General features: G+C 44.0%; 2 protein-coding genes across 10 annotated transcripts in view; one reads left to right on the top strand and one right to left on the bottom strand.

Annotated features, from left to right (window-relative positions):
* Positions 1 to 10,316: 10,316 nt before the first annotated feature.
* On the bottom strand, positions 10,317 to 12,352 carry Ndufb11 (NADH:ubiquinone oxidoreductase subunit B11). Its single transcript, XM_051142025.1, has 3 exons — positions 12,105 to 12,352; positions 10,722 to 10,852; positions 10,317 to 10,541 (listed from the first exon to the last, which is right to left on the bottom strand). The coding sequence occupies exons 1-3, from the start codon at positions 12,303 to 12,305 to the stop codon at positions 10,418 to 10,420; spliced, it is 456 nt and encodes a 151-aa protein (XP_050997982.1). The 5' UTR covers positions 12,306 to 12,352; the 3' UTR covers positions 10,317 to 10,417.
* A 511-nt stretch (positions 12,353 to 12,863) lies between these two features.
* The window catches only part of Rbm10 (RNA binding motif protein 10), a 33,619-nt gene continuing 20,603 nt past the window's right edge, over positions 12,864 to 25,879 (top strand). For 5 of the 9 annotated variants that reach the window (XM_051141126.1, XM_051141127.1, XM_051141130.1 and 2 more), the window contains exons 1-2: positions 12,994 to 13,135; positions 15,089 to 15,230. In XM_051141126.1, the coding sequence (XP_050997083.1) occupies positions 15,214 to 15,230 (17 nt within the window). In that variant the 5' untranslated portion in view covers positions 12,994 to 13,135; positions 15,089 to 15,213. Of the gene's footprint in view, positions 13,167 to 15,088; positions 15,231 to 25,879 lie in introns of those variants that run through there. The other 4 variants (XM_051141128.1, XM_051141132.1, XM_051141131.1 and 1 more) reach the window with 4 other exon arrangements.

The following is a 25,879-nucleotide window of genomic DNA, read 5'->3' as shown; positions in this document are numbered from 1 at the left end:
GAGTTTGATAAAGACTGAGTGCTCCATAGTCTCCCTCTGCACATTGTCCAATTGTGGTCATGATGTTTTTTCACAACCACAGAAACTCTTAACTAAGACACAAGATTATTGTCAACTTCTGTTGGGGAAGGGGAAAAAAAAGCAAACATTGCACAAAGATCTAGATTGAAGGACCAGACTCAGTGCTTCCAAATTCTGTTTAGCTTTTAATGCCCCATGGAAGGAAAGAGGCGGAAGAGAGAAAGCAGCTTTTATTCTGCATCTCAGGGTTCTCAGTCCCACTAGCAGTGATGCACCTGGCAGATTGGTGGCTCTAGAGGTCAGGCCATCTGCTGACCTTATTCTCAGGATTTAACATCTTTACAGTTATCCTCGGGTAATGGGATCTGATCCCTGACACTGATAGTGGGGCTACTGACCATGATGCCATCCATGCACTGCCTGAGCCTCCTACTACCTGATCTTCTGAGAACTCCCTGCCTTCTCACTAAAGGCTGGCCAAAGCCAAATCGTCTTTTTTTGTTTTGTTTTGTTTTGTTTTGTTTTGTTTTTCGAGACAGGGTTTCTCTGTGTAGCCCTGGCTGTCCTAGACTCACTTTGTAGACGAGGCTGGCCTTGAACTCACAGTGATCCGCCTGCCTCTGCCTCCCAAGGTGGGATTAAAGGTGTGTACCACCATGCCCGGGCAAATCTTCTTAACATTATTTTATTAGGTGTATGGGTGTTTTGCCTGCATGGATGCCTGTTCAGCACATGTGGGCCTGGTGTATACAGAGTCCAAAAGAAGGCATTGGATTCCCCTGGAACTGGAGTTACAGTTTTTACTTGCCATGTGGGTGCTAAGAATAGAACCCAGGTCCTCTGGAAGAGCAGCCAGCGCTCTTAACTGATGAGCCATCTCTCCAGCCCCAGAAGCCAAGTCTTTGGCCCCTTCACCCTTAAGCCATTGTAAGATGCCCAAACTTAGTCTTGCAGTCCTGAATGACTGATGCAGCTACAAGAGATGCCCCCTGCCTTCTAGGTTGTGTGTGGCTTCAGCAAGCACCCCCAAGTCTTTCTTTTCTATCATTGGCCTGTTGGAACACTTGCCTGTAGTTTGGGCTACAGGGCACAAGCCACCAGTACCTTGTGAAGTAGCCAGACCGCACTAATTTCCTGCTCCTCTCTCAGGTGAACCCTTGGTAGAATCAAACTATGCTTACCCAAGGAGCCCTTGGAGAACAGGGGGAAATCTCATGCCTCCTTCTCCATCACACACATGGCAGCCCAAAGTTAAGCAGGCCCATGGATGGCATTTCTCAGATCCCAACCTTCTAATTTGCGACTACTCTTCTCTTGTCACTGCCTCTTACCTTGGCAGGCAAAGCTTGGGTCTGAACCCTGGCTCTGGGCTTTGAGGGAATGAAGAAAGAAAGGACATACATACAGTGATGTTCGGAGCAAGTGCTAACTGCTGCAACCAGGAACCTCAGGTATAGCATACTGGGAGGAGCTAGCAAGTCTCAGTAGGAGGTCTCTGTACATAAGCAGGCTCAGGGTGTAAAATTCCTAGAGAGGGAAGGTGGAGTTGCACACACTGAACTATCATTCATAGACCCTCAGACTCAGACTTCCAGGAAAGATTTGGTATCTCTCTTGAGCCAAGCCCATATGGCTAACAGCTTTGCCAATTTACCATGAGCCAATTGGTCTCAGAGTTCTGGACAGGATATGCCTATGCCAAAATACACATTCACTCAGGCTCTCACTGACTCAGGGTTTCCTCCTTTCCCTCTACCTGGTCGTTGTAGGATTCCTATGAAGTCTCAGAACTACAAGGGATTTCCTTGGAGCTTTGTGGAGGCCATAGCAACATAAAAGACTTCATTCCCAACTCCTGTTTGCTGGGGAGGAGGGCCACCTACACTGGGATGAGCCACTTTGACACCAATTACAAGGCAAAACCAACACCTTTTGGATCAGGAAAAAAAAAAAGAATTTTCATAGAAGTCCAACACTTTCATAGCATATAAGAGGCCGTTGGTTCCATTTCCAGCACAGAATTACTATTAATACATACACACAAAAACTAACCCAAATGGCCAGCAACATTTGCATGGAGTATGATGTTTGTACAGAGAAATAGAATACAGCAATAAGGAAAGAAAAACCAATGTATATAGCAACATAAATAGATCTCACAAACACTGCATTGTATGAAAGAAACTGTTCACGGGCAGGAGAGATGGCTCAGTGGTTAAGAGCACTGACTACTCTTCCAGAGGTCCTGAGTTCAATTCCCAACAACCACATGGTGGCTAACAACCATCTGTAATGTATATGGCGCCCTCTTCTGGCCTGCAGGAGTACATGCAGGCAGAGCACTGTATACGTAATAATAAATCTTAGAAAGAAAGAGAAAGAAAGAAAGAGAAAGAAAGAAAGAAAAAGAAAGAAGCTGATCACAAAATGTGATCCTATTTATAGGAAGTTCAAAACCAGACAAAGTAGTCTATATTTTAGAAGTCAGAAGAGTAGACCTGCAGGGTGTCTCAGCAAGCAAAAGTGCCTGCCATGTAAGCCTGGTGATCTGAGTTCAGTTCCTGGAACCCTCAGTGGAATGAGAAGATCAATTCCATAAAGTTGTCCTCTGACCTCCACATTCCAGCCACCTCATGTATGCATGTGCTCACACTTATAGACTTGTGCACACACACATAATAATAGTAATAATAATGGTCAACCTTTTGTTCTGTTTCTTGATCTGAATGCTAGTCACATAGGTATGACTAATTTGTAAAATGAAAATGAGCTGTATATACATTTTTCTCTACATTAAATTCCATTTTTTTCTTTGGTCATTTTTGGTTTTTTTTTGGGGTGGGGGAGGGTTTTTTGTTTGGTTTTGGTTTTTTGAGACAGGGTTTCTCTGTGTGGCTTTGGGTGTTCTGAACTTGCTTTACTGAGCCAGGCATAGTGGCACATGCCTTTAATCCCAGCACTTGGGAGGCAAAGACAGGTGGATCTCTGTGAGTTCAAGGCCAGCCTGGTCTACAAAATGAGTCCAGGACAGCCATGGCTGTGACACAGAGAAACCCTGACTAAAAAAAATCTAGTAGTAGTGTAATAATAACAATAAATTAATATTTTATTAATAATAAATAATATAATTGTATTATTATTATTTTTAACTGAGCCTGAAGAGTCATATATCTGTGACTGTAGTACTTGGGAGGCTGAGGCAAGATGATCACAGAATTCAAGGCCAGACTGAGCTACATAGTGAAAACCTGCCTTGAAAAAAGTTTCTGGCAGGGCTGGAGAGATGAATCAGGGGTTAAAAGCACTGCCCACTGTTTCAGGACCCAGGTTGGAGTCCCAGCTCCCACATGGAGGCTCACAACCACCTGTAACTCTGGGGGAATCTGCCACCCTCTTCTGTTCTCTGTGGGCACCAGGCAAGCATATGGTATACAGACACATATATAGGCAAAACATCCATGTACATTAAAAAATTAAGTGTATTGGGAAATTTTGCACTTTGATCACCAGAGCAAGAAGACTGCTTTTTCCATAATGAACATGTAACAATTTTTTTATTTGAAATGTTCACTTTTTAATTGATATATATTCACTGTATGTTGTGTTGTGTTTTATACAGACAACGTCTTTCAAGCAAATCATGTATTTTGACCATATTCTTCCTCTCCTCTTCCACCACTAAATCAGTATGGTAGATCACATAACAAGAAAAAAAAATGTTTAGTGTCAGCTTGACAGTCCACTGGGAACTTGGCTTTCCATGCCCCTTTTTAAAATTGCTAGAGCCAGCTGGGCGTGGGGGCGCACGCCTTTAATCCCAGCACTCGGGAGGCAGAGGCAGGCGGATCGCTGTGAGTTCGAGGCCAGCCTGGTCTACAAAGCGAGTTCAGGACAGCCAAGGCTACACAGAGAAACCCTGTCTCGAAAAACCAAAAAAAAAAAAAAAAAAAAAAAAAAAAAAATTGCTAGAGCCATAGATGAAGTACCTCTTCATAGCTAAAGCTGTAGTGGATGAAAGTGTCCACTATTTTATATATCTCCACAAGTATCATTCCCCGGGAGTTGTCATGGTATCTCACTAGTTTGAATCTCACCAATTAGGTTAGCCTAGTTGGCCTGGGAGCACCAGAAATCCACCTCTCCATCACTAAAATTGTAAGTGTATGCCATCATACCCAGATTTTTTTTAAACCTGGGTTCTAGGTCTTGAACTCAGGTCCTTGTGCTTGCATGGCGAGCACTTTACCAACTGAGCCCTATATCTCCCCAGCCCTATAAGTATATTTTAATTCAGTGGCCCAAGACAGGCAAGCAGTGTGACTAGGCTGCAATGAGCAAGAAAGAGGAAGTGATCTTTGCAGCCAGAATAGAAGGGGCTAGGGCATGAATTGTAGGATTTAGTCATAACGGAAGCCTTTGGAGTTTAGGATTTAAGTATAGCTAGAGTGAAAATTTCTCAAGGACTTAGAATTTGATGAAACAGAGTTTGAGAAAATGGAAGACATTCATTCTTGATCTATAAGCCAAAAAGTCATAGATAGACCAATGTCACCTACACAGGTAACCTACTATTTATTTGTTAGTTTGTTGTTTGACCAAAATGTAGTTTTTAGAACAGTAAAAAATCACAGTTGTTCAATTTTATCAATAAAGACTCAGGAGCCAGATGCTGGTGTGAAAACTTGCTAGCTCAGAGAAGCAGAGAAAGCACCCAGCTGACCTTCTTGCTCAGCTCACATTCCTGAAGGAAAGAGTCAAAAGTCCTTTCTTCTCCACACTGTCTTAAATACCCTTCAATTCAATGCCCCTCCTTTCTGTTTACTCCCTGTCAGCTGGTTTCTTGCTCCACCTCTTGACCTAAGGTTTAACTTTATTTAATCCTGTGTACAGAAAGCTCTTGGATTAAAGGCGTGTGCTAGGGCTAAGCCACACCAAAACAACATCAACAAAACAAAAAACAAAACAAGCCAAACAAACAGGTTTTTTCAATTCATAATGGGATCAAATATTCTGCAACAAATGCTGTTTCTCTGTGTGTAGCCTTTGCTGTTCTGGAATTCACTGTGTAGACCGGCTGGCCTCAAACTCAGAGATCCGCCTGGCTCTGCCTTCCAAGTGCTGGGATTAAAGGCGTGTACCACCTGGCAACATAACAATTTTTTAAATCCTCCAAAAGAATGCACCATTCCTAAGGATCCCGTAATGCCACATTCATGTGTGGAGTGAACAGAGGAAGGTGTTCCACTCCCTACTCCAAAAGAAAAATTATTTTTCTCAGATAAAGGACATGTCAGATAGTAAACTAATTAAGAATAGATACAGCTCATAGGGTATCAAGTCTCTTCTTGGTAACCTGCTATCCTTCCTCTGAGTGTCACCAGGCCTCCCCATCAAGGGGGCGTGGTTAAATATGGGGCACCAGAGTTTGTGTGAAAGTCAGTCCCCACTCTCTACTCAATGGTGAAGAATGTCCTGTCCATCGGCTACTTAATACCCTATGAGCATATAGGGTGGGAGAGAAGTCCCTCTCAGTCACAGTCATAGGGGAAGGGAGTAAGGGGAAAATGGGAGGGAGGGAGGAATGGGAGGATACAAGGGATGGGATAACCATTGAGATGTAATATGAATAAATTAATAAAATATTTTTTTTATAAAAGAATAGATACAGCACTTTATCTTAGCCAAAAGGCTAAGAAGTAATGAAGGACCAAATGTTCAATCATACAATATGCTGAGCACTGCTTTGAGTAGAATGCACCTGGGCACGCACCTGAATACCCACCCCTCTAGAATTTCTATCTTTGTGGAATGCTGTCCTCCAGGCATGGAGTTGCTACTGTTGTCCTAAAATGAGAACAGCTGAAACCCTCATGCATATTCCTGTAAGTAGCCCCAATTAAGCCCACAGGTTCACCAAGCTGGATTTGGGTGGAGATGTTTCTCCAGTCTATCGCATGGCTCCAGTGATAGACCTGGCTGGGCAGCAGTGTAATGAAGAAAAGACAAACACAGACACACAGAAAAGCTGGGGTCTGGTGGTCTGGGTTCTGGTAGAAGAACCATAGCACTCTAGTAAGCTGAGCATGCTTATTAAATAGAATTAACAGAGAGATGGGATTATTACATTCAGACAAGCAAGGAGGCAGGGTTTATGGGACATAGTTGGATGGAGAAGACAGGATTAGCTAATCTTAGTAGGAGCAGTCTCTGTAGGGTAGGAGTCTTCAGGCCATCAATATGGAAGTGAGGAGAAAGCTATGGTGGACATTTTTGGTTTTTTGTAGATACTATTTTTTTTTAAAGATTTATTCATTTATTATGTATACAATGTTCTGCCTGCACATATACCCGCAGGCCAGAAGAGGGCACTAGATTTCATTATAGATGGTTATGAGCCACCATGTGGTTGCCGGGAATTGAACTCAGAACCTTTGTAACAGCAGTCAGTGCTCTTAACCTCTGAGCCATTTCTCCAGCCCTGTAGATACTATTAACGTCTGCACTTGGACCAGGAGGGAAGCCATTGCCATTTCCCTGACCCTAGCTTGGGGAAGGCTTTGCCATTTTCCCATGGGTCTGAGGCTTTGGGGTCCTTGGTATAGTCATGGCCATGTAAATAGCACACATTCACTCAAGACTTCACATATTCAGGGCTTCCTCAGTTTGTCTTTGGTGAACTATCTGGAGTGAATAGGTAAGATGCTTGTTCTTGTCTCCCCAGGAAAAGTCGATGCAATACTCACTCAGCAGCCAGAGCCATGACAATGATAAAATTGGGAGGAACAGTTGCACTGTCTCCTCTGGGGATGAACAGACAATCAACTGAAGCTAAGTCATCCTAGGGTGTAGAATCTTTGGAGGCAATTTCAACATGGCTTGTTCCAAGAGTAGGCTATTAGATTTACCTAGAATTAACTGCACGTTTCTTGCCTGTCTGTAAGAAACTATACTGGGAGAGGCAGGCAGATCTTTGTGAGTTTGAGGCCAGCTGGGTCTATATAGCAAGTTCCAGAACAGCCAGGGCTACAGAGTGAAACCATCTTAACAACGACAAAAATGAAAACAAACATACAAAAAACAAAAACAAGCAAACAAAAAAAGAGGCTAGGAGGGTGTGGCATGTATTTAATGCCAGCATTCAGAAGGCAGAGGCAAAGGCAGGCGGCTCGCTTTGAGTTCAAGGCCAGCCTTGTCTACACAGTGAGTTCTAGGCAACCCAGAGCTACGTAGCAAGAGACTCGGTCTCAAAAAAAAAAAAAAAAAAAAAAAGGTGGGGCTGGGGAAATGGCTCAGCAGTTAAAGAGCACTGGCTCTGCTCTTTTGGATGACCTGGGTTCAATTCCCACATGACCACTCACACCTAGCTCCAGTTCCAGAGAATCAATACCCTCTTCTGACCTACCTGAGCACTGCGCACGCTGTGCACAAATATATATGCAGACAAAATCCTCATACATATAAAAATATCTTTTAAAATGTATGCTGGGGCCTGGAGAAATGGTTTAATGACTAAGAGATTGAAATGCTTTTGAAGAGAATCCCCAAATACATTTTCAGCACCCAGTTGGGTGGCTCACCTGTAACTCTAACTTTGGGGGGGGGAATTTGATGCCTCTGGACTCCACAAGCACCTGCTTGAACACACATAGACATAATTAAAAATAATCAAATAACTTTTAAAGTATGCTAGAGAGGAGATTGCTTATCCAGCTTGGGGCCCCTCTATGTCCCCTGGCCCCAAGCTAGTCAATGCAGCATGAACCAGCTCCACTTAGCCCTTCGGAGGTAGGGAGACATATGGTGTCCCGTGGTATACGCTAGAATAAGGTGAAAAGACTCATGGAAGATGATTGTACATTGTGGAGGAGAGCTAACTAAAATAAGCCCACCCAAGCCATTGTATCTAACACTGATCTTTTGAGAAAAATGATACAAGCAATGGAATCTTGTATTGGGTCTTGCTAAAATTTTTTAAACTATCCTCTTAGGAGCAGATTCCTAAGATCGTTGGCACTTGCTTAGAATGGTAAGTAGTGCGCCTTTAATAATCATGACCACCCTTTGTAAAATGGTGTAGAGCAGGTGATATATGACTCAGTAGGGTTCCTCCCACCAAGCCTGATGACCTGAATTTCATCCCTGTGAACTACATGGCAAAAAAAAAAAAAAACCAAACAAACAATTTCTGCAAGTTGTTCTCTGTGGTAAATACACACACACACACACACACACACACACACACACACACACACACGACATACTTTTTTAAAAGATTTCATTACATAGATTATATAAAATGTTTTACAAATTTAGAAACATGTATGAAAAACATGAGAGAAAGAACCAAAAGAGCAAGCACGGGAAATTACATGGGGCATAAGGGTCAGGCACACTTGTGAAATTCTTAGAAGCCTTATTGCCTGGTAAAGCACAGATTGACACCCATGATGATAAATGAGAAATATACTACAGAAGCCTGTGCCTATAAATTTTATTCAAAATAATGGTTAGCGTTTGACTGAATCAGACATGGTAATACACATTTTGGAGGTAGAGGAAGGAGGATTGGGAGTTCAAGGTCATTCTTGGCTACTACATGAGTTTTATCTCAGCCTGAGCTATGAGGCCATACCTCAAAAAAGCAAACAGTTTGAATGAAGGTACAGTGCATGGGTGGAAAAAAATGTTCTCAGAAACTACAGGTTGCTAAACAAAAATCTCAGGGTCATGGGTGGGTTATTGCCTTACTAGTTATTGGCCAAAACAATACATGTTACTACTCTTGGTTGTACAACAGAACTAAACTGTAAGTTTTTTTTGAAGACACTTCATTCTATGATTGCAGGAAATTATGCTGACACTGAACTGGAAGCTCCTTACTTGCTGGCTAGCTTTTCATAATGCTGGAAAAAAGCAATATGCAGACACAGGACTGACCAACAGATAACAGCAAGAAGACAGCTTATATCAGGGATGAAGATGGTGAGAGAGGAAGAGGGAGGAGGAAGGAGAAAGAAGGAGAAAGGGGGACAAGAGGGAGAGAGAAAGGCAGGCAAATAGAAACACACAATCTTGCCATGCTGAGGTGGTGCACACCTTCAATCCCAGCACTCAGGAGGTGGAGGTGGAGGTGGAGGCGGAGGCGGAGGCGGAGGCAGAGGCAGAGGCAGAGGCAGAGGCAGAGGCAGAGGCAGAGGCAGAGGCAGGCAGATCTCTCTGGCTTGGAGGCCAGCCTGGTCTACAAAGCGAGCTCCAGGACAGCCAGGGCTGTTAACGATGTTACACAGAGAAATCCTGCCTTGCAAAATAAAGAAGAAAAAACGAGGTGCAGGGAGGAGGCAGAGGAGGAGAATAAGAAGAAAAGAAGAAGAGAAAAAAAGGGAGGAAGAAGAGGAAGAAACAATTTTTTTTGAGTATGTGGTGCTGGGATGGAATCTATAGTATAGTCAGCAAGTACTCTCCCCTTGAGCTCATCCCCAGCCCTGAGATGTATGTCAAGTTAGAGACCATCTAGAATTACAGTAGAAGGGAAAACAGAAGCATCCAGGCTCTGCAATATACAAGACAGAAGCAGAGAATCCAGGAACCCCAGAGAAAGCAGGGAGCTAAATACCCACACTCAGCGATGGAAAGCCGCCGCTCTCACCCACAGGTTGTCCCAGCAACATCTTTAAATATAGCAAGGTCATACAGTGTGGTAGCTTGCTTGCATACATGGCTGCTGTCAATTTCTTCCTCTGGGCTGTATCTCCATCCAGAAGGGCCTTGAATTCTTCTAAAGACAGTGGTTCTCAACCTGTGGGTCATGACTCCTTTGACAAACCTCTATCCCTGTACCTCCCTCCCCCAGTATTTTACATTACCATTCACAAGAGCAACAAAAGTACAGTTATGAAGTAGCAACAGAAGCAATTTTATGGTTGGGGTCACCACAACAGGAGGAGTTGTATTAAAGGGCTGGAGCATTAGGAAGGTTGAGAAGCACTGCTCAAAGCAGCTCAGGCTACTGTGCTGAAGACTTACGTGCCAGATATGTTTGTTTAGAGATCTTGGCTGTACAGACCAGATGTGCCTCACATGACTCTAACTTTGGTTACTTCCTAACAGCAACCCCCCTGAGATCCAAGAGGCCCCACATACCCTGGCTATGCAATCCACAGGAATGCAGCACTAAAGCCACCAAACCTTAGTGTTACACAGCCACCAATCAAGAAAGGCAGCAGTGGCCCTTGTAAAGCTGTCACACTCTCCCTCACATATACTCTTCCATTAAAAAAAGCAACAGCGACCAGTCGTACTTTCAATTCCTTTAATACAATGTTCTGAGAAACCAGGAGAAGGACAGGCAGAGGGTGGGCAAAGTAGTGCTTCTTTAAGAGAGCTGCTCAGTAATTCATCAGTCATCTTCTGGTAACTGGATCTTGCCAGGATCAAAACAATTGGATTCCATGATGGGGAGGCCGTTGGCTTCTCGGTATTTCACAAGTTTCTCAGCTTCCCGGCGGGCCCACTCTCCCATCCTAGAAGCAGCAAGAGGTGTGGTCTGATATGAGGGAGCCTCACTAGATATCGGTTCCCCACCTCAGCACCCCATTCTCCCTCTAGGACAGGGCCAAGATTTTGGCCACTGAGAGACTTTTCCAGCCTCTATCCTTGCCTCTGCCCCTACCCAACTCTACTCTCTCGGAAAACCCTTATACCTGTAATCAGGCAAATAAGCCACAAAGGTGGTACCAAAGACCAGGACGATGGAAAAACCAAAGAAGAAGACAGCTCGCATATTCCAGACGTCCACCACTGGGTCACTGTCATAACCATGAAAGTCTGGGTTCTGAGGAGAAGGAAAAGTTAATGAGGACTTCCTGCTGCTCCATAAAGGTACATGCTGGCATTCACTGCATGCCCTGGTCCCTAATCTGCCCTCTAACCTCTAACCAATCTCTTATCCTTCACTAAAACCCTTTTCCTAGTCTTAGGAGAAGTGAAGTTCCTTCCCACCACAGGGCTTTGCTATTTGCTGCCCCTACTGCCTAGAAAGCCCCTCTTCCAAATCAAATCATCGCGGAAGCCATCCCCATAGCCTCATCCAAGATTTTGACTTTATTTCCAAAGGAATAATTGGCCTCATCTACTTGTTTGGGAGTACTCACCCTGTCTGCTAAATTGCACCCTCAGAAAGTGCTATTTATAAAGGTTAAAAAAAAAAAAGGTTGGCTATTGGCAATATCCTATGGGTCCACTTATTCTATAGCACCAAGTGTAATCAATTAAGGCCCTCAACCAGAGGTTAGTGTTGATGAAGTACTTATATACTAGGCCTTTTCAAATGCATAAGCCTCACACTATTCCAGTAAAATGGAAACGGCAATAATAAACACTTTCTAATTCCGAGTACTTTTGCAGTGGCAAGAGCTGTTGTGGCCATTCTGACTCATTTCATCATACGAAGCAGGCCTATTTTTTTTTTTTCTAAGCTGTCCCATTTCATTTTACAAAGAAACTGAGGCACCAAGAGATTAAACTACTTGCCCAAGGTCATACAAGTGAATAATTTCGAAATCAGGGCTTCTGACTCCAGAGTCTCTGCTGGTCATAAAGCACAGGAATTCAGTTAGTCCTAAATTCAAATATCCGCTTCACTGTTACCAAGCAGGCTACATCCTAATATATCCACTACCTATTTAAATTATGCGGATTTGGACAAGCAACATATGTATCCGTAGCCACATAATTTTAACAGTTACAGTTTCTACCTCAAAGTCATGCCACATTACAATTTAGATGAGTTAATAGATACAAAGTATCTAGCACAGATTAGCACGGAGAGTGTCTTTTTAGTTTAGCATAACGGTGATTGCGTTTCTAACGCGCTTAGGGCGCTGCCCACTTAAGCAAAATCCGCTTGGAGTCCTAGACCGAAGATAGCAAAACAAAAAAGGAGGGAAACAAGCTAGGCAAAATTCCTAAAGCTCTGAAGATTTTGTCCTCGGCACCAAGCCTCAGGCCGGAGAACGTCCTCTTCGACACCGGCCTGCATGTGCCAGATTGGCCCCTGTAGCGTCCCGTTTTCCCCTCCTTCTCACCTTCGCGTATACATTTTCGTCCTCGGGTTCTGGGTCCTCCTGCCAGAGCATGGTCGGTTCTTTTTGCCGCTTTCTCTCCACAGCGGACGGGGCGATTACAGCCCTGGAGGATTCCCAGCGAACTCGGGCAGCCGGTAGCCTTCGTACCGCCACTGCCGCTGAAAGGCAGCGAGCAGGCAAACTTAGCAGCCGGGCCGCCATGACAGCTTGTACAACCGAGTCTGCAGGGATGGGGGCTGGGGAGGGGAAAAGGAAATACGATGTGCGCAGCTGCAGTTGGTCACTGCGAGAATTTTGTCGCTCCTCCCTTACCTCGCTAAATAGATCTCTAGTCTAAGTTTGTTTTTGAGTGTGGCAAGGTGCAGGGTTTTTTTCTTTCTTTTTTATTTTTTAATTTTTTAATTTTTAATTTTATTTTATTTTTTATCTCCCAGCCTGTGTTGCCATCGAATCAACTTTACCCTTTCAGGAGGGGAGAAATTTGGTCTTGAGTGATAGGTCTGTTTGTTTCCTTCATAAAAAAAGCAATGACATCTAGACGGACCTGTGGGTAAAGAGGTGGAGCTTCCGCTTGTCTTTCAACTTCAAAGGAGAGCAAGCTTCTGAAAAGCGGGCCTCATAGGGGTAGCCAATAGCTACTCTTTTTCTGGACTCCTGGGCTGTTCTCACAGGGAATGGGGCGGTAGCATATGCTTGCCAATAAGAGAATGCCAGGGCCAGCCCACGGCGGCCAGCAACCAATCGTCAAAGCCGGCCAGAGCGCGCTCCCTTAGTAGGTGGATGGTGGTCGGAGCGCCGGCTTCCTTCTCGTCGCCATTTTGTGTTGGTGACTGCGGCCGGCTGGGAGGAGGCGGCACTGAGTTTCCTTGGGAGGGCATCGCGTCTCCCCTCCCCCTTCCTTCTCTCTTGCTCCCAGCCTTGGACTTGGCTGTTGCATGCATTGGCTCCCGTTGAACTAGTAGTTCTAGAGGAGGTGGTGGCGGGTGGAGGTGATGCCTGGGAGCCCTCCCTTGACAGCCCGGGCCGAGAAGGTGAGCGCCTTTCCAGGTCGTGGGGACCGAGGTTAGGGAGCGGGGTGTTGATGGTGGCCTATGTACATAGAAGAGGCACAGGGACTGAACTGCACAGTCGGGATTCGCACAGAGCTAAGGGATGCAGGCACAGCCTACACCTGAGATGGGGTGTCGTCCCCCACCCCGGCTTTTTCTTATGAAAGCAAAAGCGCGTGCGCGATTTGGAAACGGGATGGGTACACGAGGGTTGGGGGAAGGGAGGGACAGATGGGAGTGGGGTACTGTGACTTACTGTGTTTGTTCCACCGAACTTTTATCTTTTGGAACGCGCGGGGGTGTTCTTAGAGCAGGGGTGCGCTGACTGCCCTGTGTTACTTAACTACCCACGGGCAAATACTCCGACTGTGGCCTCTTCATTTATGTAGTGGAGATGGGGGTGGTGAGCGCGGAGAGAGAAAGTGACTCTGGTTTTTATCCTTGGGGTGTGTATCTGACCTCCAATCCTTATCAGGAAGCTATCTTATTACTGACCGACCGACCCCAATCTATTTAGTGAGTGCTTGTGGGGGGGGGGTGCAGCGAATGTATACATGTATGCTTAAATGTGTGTGTATATATATATGGTTTTTCATTCTTTTGGGAGTTGTATCAGCGACACTTGACGTCCAAGTGTTAAAAGGGGAAGCTGTTTGATTGTGTTTTGAATATTCCTCTGTGATCTTGGCCCTTGGTTATTTGGGAGGCTCCTCTGTAACTTTGTATCTTATCGGTATGATACTGTTTAACTCACTGTTTTGCCACTGAGCGTTTTGTATCAGGTTCTCAGCCACTGGGGTTCCTGGTTGCGATTCTTTTCCCACTTGGGAGCAGTTAACTGGTTCCCCGCGGTTTGAGGTAGAAGAGAAAATAGGTGCCCTGTGTACTTGGAGAAAAGCAGTGGTGGCAACCTAGTGTTGGGCAAGTCCTGTAACTGCCTAGCAGTTGGAGAGTCAGGGATAATTCTGATCCCTGGTTGGGTCCCATCACTCTCAGGACTTGTAATTCTCATGGCAGCCCCCAAAGTTGCAGGAAGTAACACTGCTCCCTTCTACTCAGTAGAACAAGATATTTTGGAACCACTTGGGAAAGGAGCCCCTTTTTGCCTCTGGAAAGCTTAGCCTTAGATTCCCTGGGGAGAGATCCACCTGGGGACCTGACTGTACATCAGGGCTGAGCCACTTGCTGTGTTGTGGACCAGAGTTGTGTTGGCCAGGAGCCCAGAGAGGTGGCAGCTGTCTTGTTGCCAAGTTAGCCCCCCGCCCCCGCCGTGCGCCCCCCCCCCCCGCCCCTCCAAAAGCCTTTCAAGGTTTCTGACTGCCTTTATCAGGGATATAGCTGGCATCTTGTTGGGAGGATGAAATGATATCTTGACCCATGGGAGGAGTCTAGGATTCCCATTGTTGTGAAGTCTTTTGTTGTTGTTTTGTCTTTTTGATGTTTTGCTACTTGTGTTGTGATGCTGGGGATGGGACCCCAGGGCCTTGAACATACTGGGAGAGTGTTCTGCTGTCTCAACTACATCTCCATCCAGTTATTGTGAAGTCCTATTTCTGTGACTAATGGGCCTAATCTAGGCAAAGCTTTCAGCACTTGGCCTCCCCTCCCAGCAAGTAACCATGGCTTTCATTTGTCTACTAGTCTGAGAATGCAAAGCCTTGTGCACATAGCCAGTGGTCCCACCAAATCTCTGTAAAATGCTCTTTGTTTCATAGATAAAGGCAGTGGAGTCTTGCTTGCCTCATGCTTGTGGGGAAAGGAAGGAGAGAACCAAGCAGGGGCCTCTCTTCCTGTATGGATGCACAGGAGCACAAGGAAGTGGGAAACAATGTCCCTGGGCTCAGGACAGTAGAGAGCTTTGACAATGACAGTCACTCAAGGAGGCCCTCTCTGCTCCAATTGCCTTGACCCCTTTCTTCCTTCCATTCTCTGCAGAGTCTCTGCAGGAGGCATCACCCAGGCTGGCAGATCATGGTGGCAGCATTGGGGGTGGCTGGGAAGTGAAACAGAGCCAGCAACTGAGGAGGGGCCCCAGCAGCTCCCAAGGACCCTATCAAGACATGGAGTATGAAAGACGGTGAGTTATCTACTCCCTCCCTTCCCGGTCATTATAGGCAGACCCTGACGTGCGCACTGATCCAGGATGCTGCTGAGAGGCACTTCTAGGCAGAAGACATAACACAGCAAAGGAGTGCTCTGTTTTCCGCATATGTGTATCGATGTTCTGAGGACGCAGAGGCGAATGAGACATTCATTGTAGGTCTCCCCTGTAAGAAATTGTCTTGCGATATACAAGGAAGACCACCAAACAGCCTGATGTACCATGACTGGATGTGTGGGTGGGTTTGTTGTCAGTATGGATGTGGAGGCCAGAGTAGCTGCCTCAGTGGCTTTCCGCCTTTTTTTTTTTTTTTTTTTTTTTTTTTTTTTAGAGACTAGATCTTTCATTGAGTTTAGAGCTCACACTTAGCTATACTGGCTGGCCAGCGAGCCTGAAGGAGCCTCTTTTATCTAACTCCTTCCTCAGCACTGGGATTACAGGCATGTGCTACATCTGGCCTTTTTGAATGGGTGCTGCATGCTCAAGCTTAGGCCCTCATACTTACACCACAAGCAGTTTACTGCTAGAGCCATCTTCCAGGCCTGGGAGGATGGAGTTCGTTTTTGTTTTGAGACAGTTTCCTTTTATAGTTCATAATGGCCAACTTCCTAGAACTATTTCAGCTTCCTAAGAGCTGGGGTGATAGGTGTGTACCACTATACCCAGTTCATACAGGATGCCTTATGTTTGTTTTGGGATGGGTCTTGTTCTGTTGTCTAAGCTGGTCCCAAAATCCTGGGCTCAAATGATGTTCCTACTTCATCTTCCTGAGTAGCTGGGAATACAGATTGTGACATGTCACTGGACTTATAAAGTTTTGTTTGCTCTTTAGCTCTAATACCAGATAAACATTTGCCATATTTGGTAAAATTTAGAGATTTTAGGTGTTAAGTACAAGATCCTTTGCACTTTGGTACATTACTGCCCCAGGTGATTCTGAAACAAATGACCTATCCACCATATTTTAAGAGAGGCCAGGAAGGCAAACCAAACTCTCACAGTCTCCTTAATAGATTTGCTGGGCCGGGTAGTGGCGGTGCACGCCTTTAATCCCAGTACTCGGGAGGCAGAGGCAGGCGGATCGCTGTTAGTTCAAGGCCAGCCTGGTCTACAAAGTGAGTCTAGGACAGCCAAGGCTACACAGAGAAACCCTGTCTCAAAAAACAAAACAAAACAAAAATAAAACAATAGATTTGCTGGACATGGTGATGTGTGCCTCTAATTTTAGCGCTTGGGAGGTGGAGGCAGGAGGATCAGGAGTTCAAAGCCATCTCGCGCTGCTTGAGACAGCCCCTGCTCCTGCTGTTAGCAGTCCCATATGAAAACTTAGCTACACAACTCTTATATATGCCTGGTGGTTCAGTCTTTGTGGGTTTCTTTTAGTTTTTAAATTACCCAGAATGCAGAGGTTTAAATTAATCATGCTTTCCAATTCCACATACGTTTTATAATAAATCAGTCATCACAAGGCCTCCTCTTACTGTGTTTATTTTTTCCATTTATTCCCAATTCCCACCTCTGTAGGCAGCAGCTCTGTTGTACTTAATATGTATCCTTCTAAAATAGGTAGTGTGTCTCAAGTGTCTGTTTTCAGTTCTCAAAAACTACATAGTGCTACAGTCTTTTGTTTTCTGGACTCCGTATTACTCAACATTGTATATTTTAGCTGTCTCTGTTGCCATTTGTATAGTAATGTTTTATCTCTAACTGCTGCCAAGGACAACATCAAGTATGTTTGTTACATTTTACTTAATAGTATCTTCCTACCAAGGATAGAGAGAAAATGTTCTTTTTGTTGTTGTTGAAACAGGATCTCACATTATAATTCACGTTTGGCCTGAAACTCACCATATAGCCCATACTGACCTGAGATTTGTGGGAATCTTCTTGCGTCAGTGTCCTAACTACCTGTTCTTAACAAATCTTCTTCTTCTTCTTCTTCTCCTCCTCCTCCTCCTCCTCCCCCTCCTCCTCTTCCTCCTTCTCCTCTTCCTCCTCCTTTGTCTTTCTTCCTCCTCCTCTTCCTCTTCTATCTCCCTTCGTTCTTCTTCCTTATTTCTTCTTCTGCTGCTTCTTCCTTCTTTTTTCTTTCTCTTCCTCCTCCTCTTCTTCCTCCTCCTCCTCCGTTTGAGACAGAGTCTCAAAGCTGTCACTGTCATGGAACTTGTGTGGACCAGGGTGGCCTCGACCTCAAAGAAATCTACCTCCCAAGTGCTGAGATTAAAGGCATGTCTCTCCATAGCCAGCTCTTGCTATAGTTGTGTTTTCAGAATCTTTTCTTTTCCTATTTCAGATCACAGAGTTTCACTATATATAAAAAAAAAACTTTTGCATTCACATCTTTAGTTCATTTAGAATCCAGTTTTGAATATGGTGTAAGGTAGGTTTTGTTTTTGTTTTCCCTCATATAGTGGGAAGTTTGCTGAGTACCATCTCCTAAATAGTTCATTCTTGCACAAATTCCACCCATCTTGAATAATCTAGGTTGTTCCATTTATGTCTTTACTTATTCTTGTACAGTAACCTTTTGTTTTCAATACTATGGTTTTATACAGTGTCTTAATAGCTCCGTCATAGTCCTTATTTTTTAAAGTTGATTTAACCATTTATAGAGTTTTATTACATGGACAAATGAGTCAAAGGGCTGAGTGGTAGAGCATGTGCTTCATGTGTATGCGGCCCTAGGTTTCATCTTCAACATTCCAAAAACAAAAAAGAATCAAGTCGCTCAAGACGGGACTTTTGATTATGATTACATTAAATTTCTGTATTTGGTGAGGGGAAATTGTCATCTTTGTAAGTAGACACCTTTCCCAAGAACTATAATGAAGCATACTTTTCAAAATTTTTATTTATTATTTATTATGTATACAATGTTTTGCCTGCGTGTACCTCTGCAGGCCAGAAGAGGGCACCAGATCTCATTATAGATGGTTGTGACCCACCATGTAGTTGCTGGGAATTGAACTCACAACCTCTGGAAGAGCAGTCAGTGAGTGCTCTTAACCTCTGAACCATCTCTCCAGCCCCATGAAGTGTACTTTTTTTTTTTTGAAACAGGGTTTCTCTGTGTAACAGCTCTGCCTATCCCAGAACTCGCTCTGTAGACCAGACTGGCCTTGAATTCACAGAGATCCATCTGCCTCTGTCTCCCAAGTGCTGGGATTAAAGGCGTGCACCATCACTTCTTGGCTACGAAGTGTACTTTTATTTATTTAGTTAGTTTTTCGAGACGGGGTTTCTCTGTGTAGCCTTGGCTGTCCTAGACTCGCTTTGTAGACCAGGCTGGATTTGAATTCACAGCGATCTGCCTGTCTCTGCCTCCCAAGCGCTGGGATTAATGGCGCGCGCCACCACACCTGCCTGAAGCGCACTTTTTTAAATGGCATAAAAATATGCCTGTTTGTTTTAAGTAATATCCTAACTCTGTTAAAGTGCAATCCCTAGGAAACTGGAGAGATAACTTAGCTTTTAAGAACACTTGCTGCTCTTTTAGAGGACAAGAGTTAAGTTCCCAGCATCCATGTCCAGTAATTGCTCTTCACCTCTGAGCCAGCTCTCCAACCCTAGTGTATTTTATTTTTATTAATATGTATGTATATGTGTGTGAGTGTTTATGAGTGTACCCATATAAGGCTATGTGTATAGATGTGTGGGGCTGTGCACATACATGTATGTGTACACATATGTGTAGGTCAGAGAATAGCCTTGAGTACCACACTTTGAGCACCTTCCACCTTCTGTTTGAGATAGGGTCTCGTTGACCAGGAACTTCACCAAGTAAGCTAGCTTAGCTGGCCATTGAGCTCCAGGGACCTACCTATCTCCTCTATGCTTGCCATCACTGGAACAAGCACATGCTCCTACATCTGATTTTTTAAAAATATTTATTTAATTTTAATTTGTGTACATTGGGGTGGGAGTGTCAGATCTTGGAGTTACAGACAGTTGTGAGCTGCCATGTGGGTGCTGGGAATCGAACCTGAGTCCTTTGGAAGAGCAGGCAGTGCTCTTAACCACTGAGCCATCTCTCTAGCCCCCTGACATTTTTTAAAAAATCTGGGTTCTGGAGATCTGAACTCAGGTCCTTATGCTTTAAAGGCAAGAGCATTACTGACAGATCCATCTTTTCAGCTATATACACATGGCTTTTTTGCTGTTGTTGTTTTTGTTTATTGAGACAGGGTTTCTCGGTGTAACAGCCCTGGCTGTCCTAGACTCACTTTGTAGACCAGGCTGGCCTCGAACTCTCAGAGATCTACCTGCTTCTGCCTCCTGAGTGCTGGGATTAAAGGCGGGCGTGTGCCCGCACAACTGTGTGCCACCACAACCGGCTCACACATGGGATTTTTACAATTAAGGAATATTAGGTGTGGTTGCACCTGGGCTGTACTGCTATCTCTTGGGAGATGGAAGCAGATAATTAGGAGTTCAATTTACCCTTTACTCCAGGCCTGTGACGATCCTGCCTGGGGGCTGACTTCTGGTGTGACTCAGAGGTAGAATATATGCCCTTGGCTGGCCTGGAACTCAGTATGTAGGCCACCCTGGCCTTCGACACACAAGGATCTGCCTGCCTTTGTTTTTCAAGTACTGGGATTAAAGGTGTATGCCACCCCTGGCCAGTCAAATTTTCTCTCTTAAGTATGATATATACAGGGGTTTTTAACATACAGCTTTTCGCAAGTCAGAAAAATTCTCTGAGCTTGATGTGATGAATCCTGTTATCCCACTGTCTGGAAGCTGAAGCAGGAGGCTCCTGAATTTAAGGCTATGTTTTGAGACCAGTCTGAAGAAAAGCAACTAAGCCGACTTATGTAGTGCATTGAGCTAATATGTATTTTTAGTCTCCTTTAATCTGAAATATTCAGTGTTTGACTTTCATATTTTTAATATGTATTAGCATATATTTATGTAACAGTGGGCTTCATTATACTTTCATATCGTATATTCACTCCTGTCTTGCCCCCTCCTTCTCTATGCGTGTCGTTTCCCAACTATCCTCTCTTCTATTTTCACATATATTTTTGAAACTACATTTTTTATTTAGGGGCATCTGTATGTGGAGGTCAGAGGACAACTTGTGAGACTCAGTTCTTTTCTTGGCAATAACTGCCTCGACCCACTGAGCCATCTTGTGCCCCTGTCCCCAGTACTTTTAATTAGTGTTTTTTTTACAGGAGCTTTGGCACTTTACCAGTGACTACACTACTGGGAAAAAATGTCTCTCTCCCTTCATCAACTATTAACTGTCTATAAACCTTCATAGAGGGATGGGGACCTGTACCTTCCACTTCTGTGACAGGGTGTGATGGTCCTCGTTGTAAAGAGATGTTGCTCAGGTGATCACACCTGTGAGTTAAAAAATGAAACAGCCATGCCATACCCAGCTCCCCCACCCCTAACATACACCTTCCTTTAGGTTTCTGGTTTTCTATTTTTGTTTTGATTTTTGAAACAGGGTCTCCCCCCCCCCCTCTCTGTGTGTGTGTGTGTGTGTGTGTGTGTGTGTGTGTGTGTGTGTGTGTAATTCTGGCCGTTCTGTAACTCACAGAGATCCACCCACCTCTGCCTGCTGAATACTGAGATTAAAGGCGCGTTCTACCGTATCTTGTTGTTAGAAAGAATGAAAATCCCAAATTGTTCAATTTTACCAATGAAGACTCAGGAGCCACATGCTGTAGTGAAAAACCTGCTAGCTCAGAGAGGTAGAGAAAGCACCCAGCCGACCTTCCTACTCAGCTCTGTCCCAGATGAAAAAAGCCAAAAATGCCTTTCTCTCAAAGTCCTTTCTTTCAGACTAATCCCTGTCAGCTGGTTTCTTGCTCTGCCTTTTGACTTTATTAACTTTATTTAGCTCTTGTTTACAGAGAACTCTTGGATTAAAGGTGTGTGCTAGTCCTGAGCCACTCTACAACTAGAAACAGGTTTTTACAGTTCACCATCTCAGGGTTCACAGTGGGATCAAATACCCTGCAACACTACCTAACTGGGTTTGTATCGATTTCTAAAACTGCTAGATTTGGGGGCCAAGTAGTAGGTTCAACAGGTAAAACGCTTGCTGCACAAACCTGGAGACCTGAGTTCAATTCCCTTGAACCCACATAAAGCTTGAAGGACAGAACAGATTCAACAAAGTTTTGTCTACACACATACATTATGCACACATATGTATAATAATTGTAGTTAAAAACCCTGGTAGTTTTTTTTTTTCTTAAGAAAATTATTGTGTGTATTCATTGTTCATCATACTGTCACATAAGGGCATTTTAATACAGGCTTCTTTCTTGTTAAATACATACACAATTTTATGTATCCATATAAAATATAGGAACCAAAGAGAAAGCATGATGTCTGTCATTCTGGGATTGGCTTGATTCACGATCACTGTGAGTTTGAGGCCAGCCTGGTCTACAAAGTGAGTCTAGGACAGCCAAGGCTACGCAGAGAAACCTTGTCTTGAAAAACAAAAAAAAAATCTAACTTCATTCTTTGTTGCCGGGAAAAATGTCATTATGTTTATATAGCGCAATTTCCTTACCCATTCCTTTGCTATTTGCTGTTGGACACCTAGGTTGGTTTCATAATTTAGCTGTTGTGATTAGTCTGCAGTAAACATTGAGGTGTAAGTGTCTCTGTGATTTGTTGGCTTGGAGTCCTTCGGGGAAGTATGCAGCAGTGGTAAAGCTGGATCATATGGCAGATCTATTTTTAGTTTTGTGAGGAGCCCCCTACAGACTACTTTACATTCCTAGCCACAGTCTACAAAGGCTCCCAGTTGTCCTCATCCTCACCAGCACTGTTGCTTTAAAACTGCTAAGTTTAGTTAGTAATTGTACCAGTCTGTTTATTTGCATCTGTGTTGTGTATTTCTGGCATTGGTTCAAGGTAGCTTCATTGAATAAAGCAGGCAGCTTTTTGCTGTTTTTGAAGACATTTGTATAAAAGTTACTGTTGTGGTAGTGTGTGCCTTTAATCCCAGCACTCAGGAGGCAGAGGCAGGTAGATCTCTGTAAGTTTGAGGCCAGCCTGGTCTACAGAGCGAGTCTAGGACAGCCAGGGCTACACAGAGAAACCCTGTCTTGAAAAACAAAGCAACAACAAAAGTCATTCTTTCCTTAAAACTTAGTGGAACTTAACCTTTAAAAGCATCTGGGCCTTGTTTGTTTTTGTAGTTCTGGGGTTAGAACCTAGAGTTCTGCCACTGGCTGTATACCCCAGCCTTTGGTGCATGTTGACATAAGTACATGTCCATTTTTATGTACAAATACCTATGTGTGCATATATAAGCCAGAGGTCAACTTTGAACATTGCTCCTCAGGAACCTTGTGTTTGTTCTTAATTTTAGTGTATGCGTGTGTGTCCACATTTGCCATGACACACAGGTGGCAGTCCAGAGGACAACTTACAGGAGTAAATTCTCTCTTTCCATTTAGGTTCTGGAGATTGAACTTAGGTCATCAGGCTTGGTGGCAGGTGCCTTTACCCATAGAGCCACTACCTCTCTGGCCTTACCTTTTTTTCCTCATTTGTTGTTTTGAAGCAGGGCCTCTCTCACCCAGCTCTGGCTGACTTGGAACTCACTATGTAGACGAGGTTAGCCTTAACTCACAGATCTGCCTGCCTTTGCCATCACAGCCCTCGGATGGCAGTGAAACCTAGGGATCCTTCTATATCTGCCTTACCTGTGGTGATTGGCTTCTTATATGGGTGTTGGACATCAAACACAGGTCCTTATGCTTATTCACCAAGCACTTTACTGACTAAGCTGTTTCCTTGAGTGTATACACACACACACACACACACACACACACACACACACACACCATAGGCATGTACCCTGCCCAGATGAAAATTTGTTTTTCTAATATTTTATTATGGAATTTCAAGCATATGCCAAGTTGAGTGTGGCTAAATGGCAGTTGACACACTCATCACATCCCTATTTCCATGTTCTATTTTTTAAAACATGTTGGCTATTTTTAACTTTTACAAAGTCATGCAGATACATTGGGGTTTGTTGTATTGTTTTGTTTTTGTTTCACAACTTCTGCGTTTGGTTTCTTTCTTTCTTTTTTTTTTTTTTTCTTTTTCTTTTTCTGAGACAAGGTCTCTCTGTGTAGTCTTGGCTGTCCTGGGCTCACTTTGTAGACCAGGCTGGCCTCGAACTCACAGCGATCCACCTGCCTCTGCCTCCCGAGTGCTGGGATTAAAGGCGTACACCACCACGCCCAGCTTCCTTCCTTCTTTCTTTCTTTCTTTCTTTCTTTCTTTCTTTCTTTTTTTCTTTCTTTTAAACAATTAGTGGCCAGGCATGGCGGCACATGCCTTTGATCCCAGTACTCTGGAGGCAGAGGTAGGTGGATCTCTGTGAGTTCAAGGCCAGCCTGGTCTACAAAGAGAGTCCAGACCAACCAAGTTTACACAGAGAAACCCTCTCTCCAAAACCAAAACCAAAAAAACCCAATTAGGGTATTTTGCTTAAATACATGTCTGTGAACCACATATGTGCCTGGGACCTGCAGAGGCTAGAAGTGGTGGGCATCAGATCCCTGGAATTTGAGTTACACATGGATATAACCCTCCATCTAGTACTGGAAATCCGATCCTAGCTCCTCTGGAAGGGCAGCAAGTGCTCTTATCTGCTCAGCCATCTCTTTAGTCCTAAACGATTTGGGAGACTTCATTTTATTGTTGTTTCCTTGTTTTTGTTTTTGAGACAGTTTCTCTGTGTAGCCTTCACTGTCCTGGCTGGCACTCTGGGTGTACTGGTTTCTGTACAGACCAGACTGAACTCATCTACAGGGATCTACCTGCCTCTGTCTCCCAAGTGCTGGGATTAAAGGAGTACACTGACAGAATCTTATTATGTAATCCAAACTGACCTCAAACTCATGATCCTTGTTTCAGCCTTTCCAAAGCATACAGACATCCCCAGAAGTGGGATGGGTATACCTCTAATTCTAGCACTTTGGAGACTGAGGTCAGAAATTCAAATGTAGCCTGGGTTACATGAGACTCTTATCTTAGAAAAAAGTTTAAATAACCAAAAAGACTGATTGTAACTTGATGATAGCAGAGTGCTATTAATACTATTATTTATTGACTAGTCAATTGCCTTGTTGATATGAAACATAACTTTTTATATTAAATATCTCTTTCCCCCCCTCCGTGTGTGTGTGTGTGTGTGCGTGTGTGTTTGTCTGTGTGTGTGTGTGTGTGTGTGTGTGTGTGTGTGTGTGTGTGTGTGTATTTATGTGTTGTATGTGTTATCATACATTGGACTTTTTGTTGTTTTCTGAGCCTTGGCTGTTTTGGAACTTGCTCTGTAGACCACGCTGCCCTTGAACTCAATGCTCTGCCTTTCTCTACCTCCTTGAGTGCTGCGATTAAGTGTGTGCTCCACCACTGCCTGGCAAACATTGGACTTTTAAATTTTTTCTATGTTGAAAATGTTCTGGGTTGGGACTAGCTATGGAACTCTTGACAGTTGATGGCTTTTGGGGAAGGAAGAGTCTGTTTTCCAGAAATGTATGGCCTCTGATAATTTATCTACTCTCCAGTAGATGGTCCCACATCTACAAGGATATAGGCAGTACAAACTGGAATCCATGAGATATCTATTAAAAAAGAAAGAGGACGTGAAATTGGGAGGGGTAGACTGGATCTGGGAGGAGTTAAGAAGTAGAGGGTGTCTATGATCAAAATACATTGTATGTCTGTATGAAGTTATCAAAGCCTACAAAGTATTATATTAACAAAGGGCTGTGTCATGGATCTTCCCTATAGAACCATTCCAAGGCCTGGCATGATGGCATCTAACCTTTAATTCCAGCACTTAGGAGAGGTCAGCCTAGTCTGCATAGTGAGTTCCAGGTCAGTCAGGGCTGCATAGTATGACTCTGTCTGGAAAAAAAGGAGAAGGAAGAAACAAACATTCTAAGTAAGATAGATTCACAGATGTTTTTTCTCACCATGAAACAGCCTGATTCCACTCCTGAGTGTGGGTTGGTTCTAATGACTTTCATCTAAACTAAATAAATGGTAGGGTATGGAAAAGGGGAAAATAGAAAATTCTTTTTGAGATAGGGTCTCTAGCTCAGGATGGCCTCCAACTCCCTATGTAGCCAAGGATCATCTTGAATTTCTAATCCTCTGCCTCTCCCTCCCCCTCTCTCAGTGGGCAGAGGGTACACGGGGGTTCTTTTATCTTTGAACTTTACTGTAAATGAAAAATTTTTTTTTCAAATTAAGTTTGACTTTATCAAGATTAGAGACTTTCAGATCAGTGGGCCCTCTGAAGGTAAAAAGACAACCCACAGAATGGGAGACCATATCTATAGATCATATATCTGGTAGGGGATTCCTATCTACAACATGTGAAGAGCTCTTATAGCAAGAAAACAAAACATCCCAACTCAGAAGTGGGAAGGGGTGTGTCCTCAGACCTTTTGTTATTAAATTCCCCAGGCTGGCCCTGAATTTGTTTGTTTGTTTTGTTTTTATTGTTTTTGTTTTTTGAGACAGGGTCTCTTTGTGTTAGCCTGGGCTGTCCTGGATTCGCTTTGTAGACCAGGCTGGCCTTGAACTCACAGCAATCCGCCAGCCTCTGCCTCCTGAGTGAT

Source organism: Acomys russatus, chromosome X, assembly GCF_903995435.1.
Source record: "Acomys russatus chromosome X, mAcoRus1.1, whole genome shotgun sequence".
NCBI lineage: Eukaryota > Metazoa > Chordata > Mammalia > Rodentia > Muridae > Acomys > Acomys russatus.
The sequence above is the reverse complement of the archived record's forward strand: the minus strand, read 5'-3'. Positions and strand labels throughout refer to the sequence as shown.

Excerpts from the sequence above, each read along its gene's own strand:
- Ndufb11 (XM_051142025.1), bottom strand. The coding sequence starts at position 12,305 with ATGGCGGCCCGGCTGCTAAGTTTGCCTGCTCGCTGCCTTTCAGCGGCA. Across the intron at positions 10,853-12,104 it reads ACGAAAATGTATACGCGAAG|AACCCAGACTTTCATGGTTA; the intron begins GTGAGAAGGAGG and ends CCTTCTCCTCAG. Across the intron at positions 10,542-10,721 it reads GCTTATTTGCCTGATTACAG|GATGGGAGAGTGGGCCCGCC; the intron begins GTATAAGGGTTT and ends TGCTGCTTCTAG.